The 12,863-nt window shown below is 36.0% G+C and overlaps 1 protein-coding gene across 2 annotated transcripts in view; it reads left to right on the top strand.

The window, feature by feature from the left end:
* Positions 1–11,399, top strand: part of LOC149838274 (uncharacterized) — a 44,223-nt gene extending 32,824 nt beyond the window's left edge. For both annotated transcript variants that reach the window (XM_090006482.1, XM_090006483.1), the window contains exons 3-4: positions 7,872–7,946; positions 11,127–11,399. In XM_090006482.1, the coding sequence (XP_089862608.1) occupies positions 7,872–7,946; positions 11,127–11,243 (192 nt within the window). In that variant the 3' untranslated portion in view covers positions 11,244–11,399. The remainder of the gene's footprint in view (positions 1–7,871; positions 7,947–11,126) is intronic.
* Positions 11,400–12,863: the final 1,464 nt, after the last annotated feature.

The raw sequence follows: 12,863 nt of genomic DNA, 5'->3' as shown, positions 1-12,863 counted from the left end.
GAACCTTCTATCTGTTTCTCAAGTCTCGGACCATGGATGTGATATTAAATTTTCTTCTGATAAATACTTAATACAGGATCGCCGATCCAGGAAATTGATTGGAGAAGACTCTAGAAAGGGAGACTTATATTATATGGACTCTCTTCAAGTTCCTAAAACTTCTTTTTGTAATGTTGTCCAACATAAAGATATAAATGTTTGACACAAAAGACTTGGTCATCTCTGTTAAAATATGTAAGATATGCATATACATATGTGTATGTATATGTATGTTAAAATACAAAATTACATATACATATATGTATATTTAAAGTGTTGTAAACCGAAATACCCATCAAGGGTATTTCGACTTTCACTGTAATAGGCATCAGCCCAATAGGCGCTGACAGTCCTTATTTCTTTTTTCTGTTTATTTCTTTTTATTTTCAGCTTTTGCAGCTTTTTCAATTTCTGTAACATTGGGAGCAACTCTAAGTGACTGTTGACCGTTGGGAGCAGCCCAACCGTCACCTTGGACTGCCCCCAATGGTGCCTTGCTCTATAAATTGGCCTAAAAGGCCTTGTAATCTCTAACACTCTTATGAGTGAATTTATACAATATCAATTATTGGAAGACCCTTGTGTGGGTATTTCAGTGATTCAATCAAGCATTCAACTTGATTGAAAGTTTGTTATTACATGTTCTTGCATGTGTATCGGATTCCATCCATTTCATTACATGGTATCAGAGCTTTGGTGTTGTTCCAAAGAACGTTTGTTAGAAAGAAGATCATGATCAAAAGGAGGATCGTGGACTTGGGGAAATTTCAGTTGTGGCATCGGGAAGCGGGCCATCTCCAAAAAATTCTTGTATCACATTTTTTTTTGTTTATCTCTTTTTTCCCATCTTCTCTTGCTTTTCCTTTCCGTTCATTGTAAATGGAGAATGAGAGGGAAGTGATTGTCTCCGTTCCCATACGCTTAAATGACACCAACTATGTGATGTGGGCATCCATAGTAAAACATAAAATATGGGAAAATAGGCTTTGGGGGTTGGTTGACGGCTCCGACAAAGAGCCAAAACTCATCCTTACAAAGTTGGAGAATGGAAAAGAAGTTGCACTTCAAGGAGAGGAAATGGCTAAACCCGTTTTCGAATATGAGAAAAGGTGGAAGAAATGGAGGATGGGTCACTCCAAAATTATTGGATGACTCATCAATAGTGTGGACATCCATAAATGTTCTAGTTTGGCGAAGTTTGACTTCGCTAGTGATGCTTGAAAATACCTTAAAGGCATGTATAGTCTTAAGGATATTGCGCATATACGTAATGTCCAAAATAAAGTGAGGACTATGACTCAAGGAGAGATGAGCATAAAAGAGTACTACAACGCTCTATCTCTCCTTTGGGATGAATTGACTCTTCTTGAGCCAAAGTGGCATTGCCCACAAGATGTTGAACCTGCGAAAATCAAATGAAAGCGAAACATTTTTATCAATTCATAAATGGGCTTAGGTCTAAATTTGAAGGAACTAAGTCCGCTCTTCTTCATAGAGGAGGAGTTCCTTCCATAGTTGAGACACTTGAAGAATTAACTATGGAAGAGAATAGGTTGAAAAATCCATCCACTTCTAAGGATGAAGAATCCGTGCTTGCTATGTCAAAGCCCGAAAATCATACGAAGAGTTATAAACCACCTCATTTTGTAAGAAATGAGAATGGTAGAAACCCCAACAACTATGAAAAGAGGGGTGTTCATGAGACAAAGAAAGGTGAAAAAATTATTTGCTACCATTGTTATGAACCGGGACACATCAAACATTTTTGTCCCAAAACAATGAAGGATGATTATAAAGAAGAAAGAAGGGTGGCCTCGGTTGAAAGGAGTGAAGTGGACGACTCCAAATGCATTGGTTCACTCTCCTTAGCTCAATTGATGGAGGCATTGCAACCTATGTTTAAAGCTCAATCTCCTTATTCGGGAGCGGCCGTATCAACAAGTGACAATCATGGTAAGACCTCGTGGATCTTAGATTCCGGTGCTTCATTTCATATGACCCCTAATGAGTCAATACTGTCCGAATGCAAATCTAACTCAAATGATTCTTGTGTTTCCACTGCCGATGACACCTCTTTAAAAATCAAAAGTTTTGGTATTTATCAAAAAACACCTATATTTCACATACCAAATATTAGAGTAGTACCAAAATTAAATTTAAATCTCCTATCGGTTTCTCAAATTGCAGGCTATGGTTGTAAAATAGTTTTTTCATCTAATGATTGTCTAATACAGGATCTCCAGTCCGGGAAGCCGATTGGGCAAGGCCATAGAAGAGGAGACCTCTATGTTATGGACAATCTTGAATTGCCAAAACAATTTTTTTATAATTTTGTGGAAAAAAATATGTAGAAATTTAGCACAAAAGACTAGGACACCTTAGTGTGACCAAACTACAATTATTTCCATTTCTCTCAATTTGTAAAAGGAAACATTTTGTATGTGAAGATTACATTCTTGACAAAATGAAGTCTTTACCTTTTGGAACAAGACATCTTATAACTAAGAATTCATTTGAACTAGTGCATTCAGATGTATGGGGTCCTGCACCGATCGTATCTAAATGTGATGTTTCTTATTATGTTGTGTTTGTGGACGATTATAGTAGACACTCTTAGATATTCTTTTTAAAACACAAATCGAAAGTATTTGATTGTTTTAAAAAAATTCATAGTTATATACAAAATCAATTTAAAACCAATATTCAAATTTTTAGAAATGATTCTGGGGGAGAATTTGTGTCAAAAGAATTTAAAAGTTATCTTGATTTAAATGGGATTGTACACCAAAAATCGTGTCCATATACCCCTCAACAAAATGGTCTTGCCGAAAGAAAGAATAGACACATTATTGAAACCACTAGAACCCTTCTAGTATCTAGAAATGTTCCAAAGAATTTTTGGGCCACCAAGTTATGTTATTTACATTTTGCTAAATTTTTTTGTAAAGATACATTCTCTTGTAATGATTGCATTCTTGAAAAATTGAGAAGTATCTCTTTTGAACAAAGATCCATGTTTACTTCTAAACCTTTCGAAATTGTTCATTCGGATGTTTGGGGACCGACACCTGTAGTTTCAAAAGGAGGGTTTGTCTATTATGTGATTTTTGTGGATGATTTTTCTAGGTACTCTTGGATATATTTTCTTATACATAAGCATGAAGTTTTTTCATGCTTTAAATCATTTCATGTAATGATCAAAAATCAGTTTAATAGTGACTTAAAAATATTTAGAACTGATTTCGGAGGAAAGTATCTCTCAAATGAATTTAAGAAGTATCTTGAAGATAGTGGTATTGTTCATCAAAGGTCATGTTCTAAAACCCCTCAACAAAATGGGTTGGTCGAAAGAAAACATAGACATATCATTGAAACCAGTCAAACTCTTTTTATAGCTCAAAATATTTCAAAAAACTTTTGGGCCGAAGTGGCTCTTGCATCTGTCTATCTTATCAATCGTTTACCATCTAGAAATTTAGGTAAAATCTCTCCTTTTGAAACACTATATAAAAGGGAACCAAATTATAACAAATTATGAATTTTTGGTTGCAAATGTGTTGTTCTTATAGATAAGAATGATAAACTTTCACATTCCATGTGCCTTTCTTGGATGTTCCGAGACTCAAAAAGGCTTTCGCTGTTACGATTTTAAAAATGATAAGTTATATGTTTCAAGAAATGTGATGTTTTTGGAAAATGAGAGTGGTTTTGAAAGGAATAATTCTTATCACAAAAATGTCGACTATTCTTTCTTATTTGACCTATTATCCAGTAATGATGATATGTCTAGTGATGATAAAATATCATCAAACCATGATAATGACAATGAAATAGATATTAATGATCTTAACTCACCTAGTACTCAAGAAGACAAAACAACAAATGACCGAATAACCTATTCGTAGAGATAAAAATACTTTCAGAAGTGCAATTGAGCAATATAGTGATTTTATTCTCATACATGATCCGAGACGATTTGAAAGAAATAGGAAGCCTCCAACAAGATTTGTCTCTTTTAATTCTTTTTCACCTAAATATAGAGCTTGTCTTAGTGCCATTCATTCTTATTTTGAACCAAGAAATATTGAGGAAGCCAAAAACTGTGTCGAATGACAAGAAGCTATGAAAAATGAACTCAAAGCTCTTAGAAAAGCTAACACATGGGAATTTCAAACTCTACCTTCTGGAAAGAAAACTATAGGTTATCGTTGGATGTTTAAAGTTAAGACTAAGAGCGATGGATCTCTGGAAATGTACAAAGTTTGCTTAGTCGCGAAAGGGTATGGTCAAGAATATGAAATTGATTATAAAGAGACATTTGCACCCGTAGCACGGATGGTTACAGTTAGATGTCTTATCACCATTGCGTCTATTAAAAAATAAAATATTTTTCAAATGGATGTTAAAAATGCCTTTTTAAATGGTGATTTTAATGAAGAAGTTTATATGGATGCTCCACCAGTTATGAAAATTTCTAAAGATAAAGTTCTTCGTCTTCGGAATGCTTTTTATGGATTCAAACAGGCTCCCAAAGCCTGGTACGACAGATTTAACAATGTAATGTTAGAAAATGGTTTTTTTTTGTGTTATACAGATACTGCCTTATTTACCAGAAAATCCGATGCAGGTATTGTCATATTATTATTATATGTTGATGATATGTTAATAATAGGTGATGATGTCAAAGGAGTCAAGAACGTTAAATCCGTCTTGACTTCGAAATTTGAAATGTCAGACTTAGGTTTTTTGACATATTTCTTAGGGATTGAGGTTGCTTACTCTCAATGTGGTTATTTTTTATTTCAAACTAAACTTGCTTGTGAGATTATTGATAGATCAGGAATTTCAGATGACAAAATTTGTGAAACTTCTGAAATAGTGGGCTTAAAAATGAAGATTGATGACGGGATTCCGCTGACATATCCCACTCTTTACAGGCAACTGGTAGGTTCACTAATATATTTTAGCATCACCAGGCCTGATATATCACATGCGATCCACATTACCAGTCAGTTCCAACATGCTCCTATATCCGTTCACATGAGTGCAGTTCTTCGCATCATCATGAGATACTTAAAGGGAACAACAAATAAGGGAGTATTTTTGTCCTCATCTTCAGAATTAAATTTAATTGCTTATACTGACTCTGATTGAGGAGGTGACCCGACTAACCGTCAGTCTATCACTGGTTTCTGTGTTTTCTTAGGAGAATCGTTGGTTTCTTGGAGGTGCAATAAGTAACAAAAGGTCTCTTTGTCCTCCACTGAAGCTGAATATCGAGCCATGGCATCCACAACCATGGAAATTGTATGGATTCAGCGACTTCTAGAAGACATGAGAGTCTATATTAAAGAGCCAACAAAGTTATGCTGTGACAACAAAAGTGCAATATATATTGCCAAGAATCATACCTTTCACAAACGCACGAAGCATATAGAGATGGATTGTCACTATGTTCGGGAAGAATACTTAAAGAAGGTCATTGATCTCCCGTATGTGACGTCTGAATACCAACTGGTTGATTTCTTCACTAAGGCTCTTTGTTTGCCTAGATTTAATTTTCTTCTTGGCAAACTTGCGGTTATCGCACCATAAGTTTGAGGGGGGGTGTTAAAATGTAATCCTTAATGTACGTGTATATATATATATATATTCTCTTAATTACCCGAAAAGGGTATTTCTGTAATTTTTTGTTTTACGCATATTCCACTAGGAATATGATTGTATTTTTTATATTCTTTTATTTTTTTATTTTCTTTTCTTTTTCTTTTTTTTTAGGTCGTGCCACCTAGGGAAGTCTCCCCAAAGAGTCATTGGGGAGCCTCCAACGGTCACAAATGTGACTGTTGGGGGCTCCCAACGACTCCTTTGGGAGCCCCCTAGGTGGCTCCTCTTGTGGTGTATAAATAGGGGACTTCCCCTTGTATTTTTTTAAGCTTGAGAGCTCAAGCTCTTCTTTTTCTTCTAATATATTGTGGCATTTCATGCCTTTGTGCATGTTCGTATTGTTTTATGCCTTTGTGCATATTAGTGCAAGTGTTCTTTGAGTGCCTTTGTGCACATCTCTTGTGAGGATTTAGTGCTTGTATGTGTATTGTCTCATTGAAGACAATTTTACAGTACCGTACCCATATCGACATGGGTATGGCACCACCACATGTGGAGTGTCTGTGTGACATAGGTTGGCACATGACATTTTCTCTTCTTTGGCACATGGAAAGTGTAGTATGAAGAGAGAGCAACAACCAGCGGGAATGTCTGTCTGTTCCATGAATGTTGACATGAGTAATGCGAAACCTTCTTCCATCTAAGGATGTCTAACTGCCATAGGTATTTTACTGAAAAGCAAGGTGAGTCATTGAGAAACAGACGGTAGTGTAGTTCAAACCGAGATCTCACCTACCCACACCCCTGATGATATCTATGCCCTTAGACTTGACATTGCCATTGGTGAGAGCCTAAGAGGTGTAAACACATAGCCCACGAAATACTGGCTGACACTGTCATTGGCAAGAGGTGTAAACACAGTCCACAAAATATCTTATGACATGAACCTTTATTTGCAACTCATTTCCTAATTGTGGAAACTAAGATATCTTAAAGGTGTTCTTAGAGGTCATAATGGTGGAATCAAGAAGGACCACAAAATTAGGATATTGTTTTAGTTATGGAACTATATTAGAAATTTCATGTTGGAACAAAACAGCACTTATGTTTGATTGTTGCAGACACCATTTTCTTGTGAAGCATGTTCTTTACTTTTGGAAAAAAAAAATCAGGTGATTACCCCCTTTATAAAAATAATCTAAACCTTTTTTAGATAAGTTTCTGGTTGTGGTACCAGTTTGTCGTTGATAAACTTCTTGTTTATTGCATGTGCAACACTGTTATGGTTGTGCATAATGATGTCTTGTCAATCTTGTATTTGTCACAGATAATGATGAGAAACACACATGCAATCTAAGAGTGCCTGGAATTCATCTCTAGGATTTTTTAGTTCTAGTCATTGAAGATTTTTTCCTTTTTTTTCCCCATAAACATCAACCATCTGGAGGCGTTAAAGTTGATTCCATCAAATTGTTCTCCTATATGGTCATGACTTCCCCTTTACATAGTTCTTAATAAACTTTGGTTCGGATTCTGGTTAAGCCCATAATCAAATTAACCCTGGTAATCATTAAAAATTACATCTTACTATGATTCTGAATAGAGGTGAAAAGTTGCTAGTTTGCACTGGATGCTGATTTTCTGTAGAACGACTGATAAGCATATATTCAGGTAAGTTTATCATACATATCTAGGAATAGCTTTGTGCTTTTACATCTTTTCTATACATGTTTCCTGGTTTGCTGAAGGGCTTCACAACATATATTGCTGTTTGTGCCTGACTGTATTATAAGAATAGTAATTTGGAAATCGAAGCACTCACGTGTCCAGGACATAGAAGTATTTTTACTGCATATCACATAATTTCTATCATAAGTTAGGAAATTTATGCTGGAGGCTATCTAAATTTGATGGATTCTACTATTTTTTGGCAGATAGTTTGCTATCAACAGGGATCTAATTGCTTGTATAAGTTTAATAACTTCTAATCCTACCACTTCATAGTCATTTTTATGGCATTTCAGATCTATGGCTGGATTATGATTGGTTTTTATTTGTTCAATCTTTCTCATCTCTTAATTCTTTGCTTCCCTTCCTCCATAGTAAAAATGATAAGGGATTTGTAAAGGACATGCTCTTTCATTAAGGACTTAATGTCTTTACCTTTGATGAATATTTGTATGGTCTGATCACTGATGTGTTCTTAACAACATTGTTTTGGACAGAGGACTGCTAGAAGCGGTCTCCATATTCTTCTTGGAGGCCTTTGTGCTTTGACAGTGGTGGTGTTCCTTCGATTTGTAAGTAGAAAAAGATGATGCTTCCATTTGTCTTTGGTCGATTTCTTGAGTGATGAACAGTTCATTTAGGCTGCCTTCTTATATTTAAACATGTGCATGTGATTCCAGATTTGTTTACATCACATGCACATGTATGTGTGTTAGGGCTTGGCAGCAGGCCAGCCCAGTCAAGCTTGGCCCATCAATTTGATGAGCCAGGCCTAGGTCTGTTTCAGTCTAGACTGTGGCTGAATACCCAGCCCACTGTGGCGAGGCCTGTGTCAGCCTACTGATTTATGGGCCAGGACGTGGTCCAAAATCCTGGCCAAAGGTCACCCAACCTGTTGCCCATCCCTAATATTGTGTATATGTGCCCACACATGTTTTTGAATGCAAGATTGAAAATGAACGAAACTGAAGCTCTGTAGATATAACTATGGGCTATTCATTATCTGAGTAATCTTAGACCTGTGTATGAAACTTTTGACTATTTGTAATATGCCAGAGAAGTATATTATATCCACTGTGCAATTTTGGATAAGAAATTGAAATGTTTGAAAATTTTTACATAAATGTAATGATTATCATTTTCATGCCTTATCCCATCTACAAGAATGGCCTCGTGAGTTCTTTATTCTAACTATGTTCCTTTGACTCTGCCATCTAGGGATGCAAATCAGTATCTGTTCCAACCTAGGTCCAATCCATATCCAACCTTAATTTTTCAATGTGGGTATTATCTACTCCAGTTCTAGGTGGGATTCAGGAATTACATGTTTTGGTTCTTGTTTGATCCAGGTCCAAAATGGGGTATCAAGTATGGCGGGATTTGGGTCAGACTCAGTCTATCCCCTGTACATTTCTCCCATTAAAGCTAATAGTATTTCTACTTATTGGACTCGGTATCACCCGATAGACACCCAATTTTGACCAATTGGTTTTTGAGAATTACGTCCATAGACAATTCTTCTCAAACAGCGCATCTGAGGTTCAAAATAGTGTACTCTCACTTTGGGTGCAATTTTCACTTTGAAAATACCTAAAAGAGGAATGAAAGTTCAAGTTATTAGCCTTCTAACCCTTAAAAGATCACTCTAATCTAATATCAAGGTGTTGAGATATAGCTAAAAAAAACAACTGTTGGAGTCCTTCATTAACAGCAGATTGACTTTTTTAGTTTAAGTTAATTTTTATTAACAAGTTTTATTTTGTTGGCAATAAGTTAACAAAATCTTAACTTCTTTTGGTGGTTCTTCTAACTTCTTTTTAATTATTAAAATCTTGAAGAATTCGTGGAAACATTATCCCATCATGTTTGGACCTTAAATCCTTCAAAAGAAAGGTGAATTTCCAATGATTTTACCCTAGCGCACTTAGAGACCAATTAGGTAGCTCACTCTAGCTCATATAACCCTAGATCTATTTAGAATTAGCCAACGAGATTGAGTTACTGCTTCAACCAAGCTAATCAATTCATCCATGGGAAATTGCTCAATGCTGCGTCATACACTGTGCATCAATCCATGCCCAATGTCTTCATCCTCCAGCCGTTACTTTGCCCAAAACTTTTGATAACTAGGACTAGTCATGAGAAATGGCCAAAGATTCGTTCCTAAGAAGACAGAGAAGAGGCTCACCGGATACTGTAGGAATGTTCCTTGGAAGGGAGTCAGGAGGTTTAGCTGGACCAGTCATAAGAAATGGCCTTGAGGCTCAACCAAATGCTTTTGTTCCTTGGAAGGGCATCATGGAGTAAGGAGGTTCAGGTCTTGCATCTTGGAAACAGTAACGGTCAAGGAATTGAGGCTGTATATGGGATTTCATCATTAAATGGTTGTGGCAGTTGCATATGAAAATGGTTGGTGGGCAAAGCGGATAAAGACCATACTTGGTTTAATGGTTGGCCATGTAATTGGAAGGAATCAACTCATTAGACAATTTGGGTAAAATATCTAAACTTCGGTACATGAGAATTATGCCAGGCTTGGTGGTGGCAGGTTTGTATTCTTTTGGCAAGACCCTTGGCTTTTAGAAGTTCCTTGGGACCATCCATTTGCATTAGTTTTGACCAAGAGCTGGATGATTGGTTGAGAATGATGGACATATAAAATCGGCATCCAATTTGAAGGCTTAGACTCCTTAATTTGGTGCAGCTCTGGTAGGTTCTCATCTCTTCACAATAATAGTCCAATTTTCTTCCATTTTGTGTCCTCTTGTATAAGATTTTCAATAAGAGTACAAAAAAAAGTGTATCCCATGTCCTGTAGCGATGTCCATGCGACAGGTTCTCCGGCAGCTTCATGCTATGAAGCATCATCAACTTCAGGCCACAATTCTTTTCCTCCTAGACATTTTGGGTCAAGGACGTATCCGTAAGGGTTGATACTTTTGATGGTTGGTTTCTCTGGACCACCTTAAAACAGCTCTATTAGAATAGCAGGGATTTGTTGCAGCCAGTTAATGCCCCTATCTCTTAGCAGAAGAAGAAAGTTCCCATCTATTTTGGAGTTGTCCTTTCACTCAAAGACTTTCTCCGGTTCTCTTTACAGGATCGCCAGTTATGTTCCTCACTAAACACCCTCATTAGAAAATTGATTTTGGCACCTTGGGCCAAGAGAAGACAATAGGAAGATGGTACTTTTTTTTTGTGATGGTGGACGTATTAGGCCTGGTGGCTCATTTGGTGAGAAAATAATTTTAGAATATTCTAGCAGACTCAAAAAGCACTGAGATTTTGCACCCAAAATTGCAGCATCATCTCCTTTGTGCTATTAATAGTCACGGGAACTCTTGATTTTTCATGAATAAGTTCTGCTGGAATTGGTCTGTAACATCAAATAGTCATCTTTTCTATCCCCCTTCTTTCAGTTTTCTCTATATTATCTACTTCTGGTTCAAGTCTTGTAACCATTTCATTTTAGTTTCTTCTTTTTCAGAAAAAAATAATGCTAATTACTGCAAAGCATGCTTATTATTAACTTTGCATAGTGAATAAAAACGTTTCCTTTATTATCATAGGTAACCACTGAATTTCCTATTGCCATTTAAACTTTATTAGGTTAACAACAAACCTCATGTTGGTCTCACTTATTTTATGGTTTGCATTTAATGATTTCTTTCTTCCATTAACATCTCTTGATTTGCCAGACTTTAGAAAGTGTCAATTTCCACCTTTAGTCTGAAACCTTCTTGATCTTGCAGGCTGTGTTACCAAGAATCAAGTATGGACCAGCACGTTATTGGGCAATCTTGTTTGTATTCTGGTTTCTTGTTTTTGGTATCTGGGCTTCTCGAACTCGTGGCTCACACTCTACATAAAGATGCCACTGAGGCATCAGTGGCCATGGAACTAGCAGTATCTTTCGAGACCATGAGTTCATTGTTGAGTAAGCTTAAGATATGTGTAATTCTTGTCACAGAGTTGTGGTTTTGCTCTTTGTGTTTTGGCGGAATGAATGAATTGTTCTTTGCCAACTGTAGCCGAACCATGCGCTATTTTTTTATGGTCCCTTGAGACGGCATTTACCCCGATGAAACTCGAGGCTTTTTATGCATCCAAGTCTTTTTGACTTCCGCTTTCTCTGTTAGCAGTCACCACGGATAGTCTTTTTAAATGGTAACCTGCAGATTGCCTTCTTAAAATTGGCCTTCTTTCTTGTCCCTTAAATATGGGGTTTCTTCTCCACCTTCCAAACTGTAGGCAAAATGTCACCAACCACGTTTGGCGTCTTTGTGCGCGCATGCATGTGTGTGTTTAAGTTTATCTCAAACGGAGTAAATTATTATTATTTAGTTTGTTGGATTATTTGCAAGTTGAGTACTTGACACGAGTTCGAGGCCTGTGGTCATAATTTTTTTCAAAAATAGGACATGATCATGACAAGGGTTTAATTTATAATTTATAAATTTTAAACAACTAATAGTTTTTTGATATTTTAATATTAAAAAACATTTTTATTAGAATATAATTAAATTGTATTAAAACTATTAAAATTATGTCAGTACGTGTCCAATTCATGTCACTAAAGACGTTTAGCCAAACTGGTGTATCCCTGTGACAGAACAATATATTTTGTGCAATCTATATGCCTAATAGAAAATGCCATATTTTCTATTTTTCTGATTATTTGTGGATTTGACCCTACAGATATGATCTACATCATTTGTTTAGCAGAAGCCAAGTTTTAGAGATCATTAGATTATGTCTAGGTCTTTTAAGAGTTTAAAGAATCAACCGCCCACAATGTACCAAATTTTCAGGATGGCAAAAAACATAATTTGACATTGAAAAGACAAATACTTTCTAAGGTGCAATTTCTCACCAACAAAGTATACTAAACACATATATGGGGTCAGATTGAGCCATTACAGCTTGCACCTTGATTGCCAACTAGATAGCATGTACAGTCCACTGTACAACATATGTCCTGTCAACAGATATACTTGTTTAACACTGCATTAACACATTAATTTTCATATTCTAATGCTAGTGCTACACAGCCTAACGGTCGTTATCATGTTAAAAGCATTTAAAATATTATATTAGGAACACATTAATGGAAATGGTTTCTCATACTTCTTAATTATAAAATTTGTCATCTATCATGATCTATATGAGAGAGAGAGAGAAAGACGAACGTTAACTATAAGCAAAGAAAGGGACATGACACTGATAATCTCTACTCGATTCTCTTATACTGAAGTGATCTTTTTCTTGTCTTCTTTTGAGAATTTGTTTTTTTTCTTTATTTTCTTCCAGACCCATTTGTTTCTCTTTTAACTTAAGTAACTATTAAATTTTTGATAAATTAACAATACATGGCTGATACATGGCAATCTATAGATTGCTGATTTACTGCCAAGTTTCAAGCAGAGCTTTATTCAACAACACCAATACGACAAAGAAATAGACCATTTCATATGCGTTCAAAGTCAATG

The sequence above is a fragment of the Nuphar pumila genome, chromosome 5 (genome assembly GCF_984573655.1).
Source record: "Nuphar pumila chromosome 5, dmNupPumi1.hap1.1, whole genome shotgun sequence".
Classification (NCBI taxonomy): domain Eukaryota; kingdom Viridiplantae; phylum Streptophyta; class Magnoliopsida; order Nymphaeales; family Nymphaeaceae; genus Nuphar; species Nuphar pumila.
This window is presented reverse-complemented; position numbering and strand designations above follow the sequence as displayed.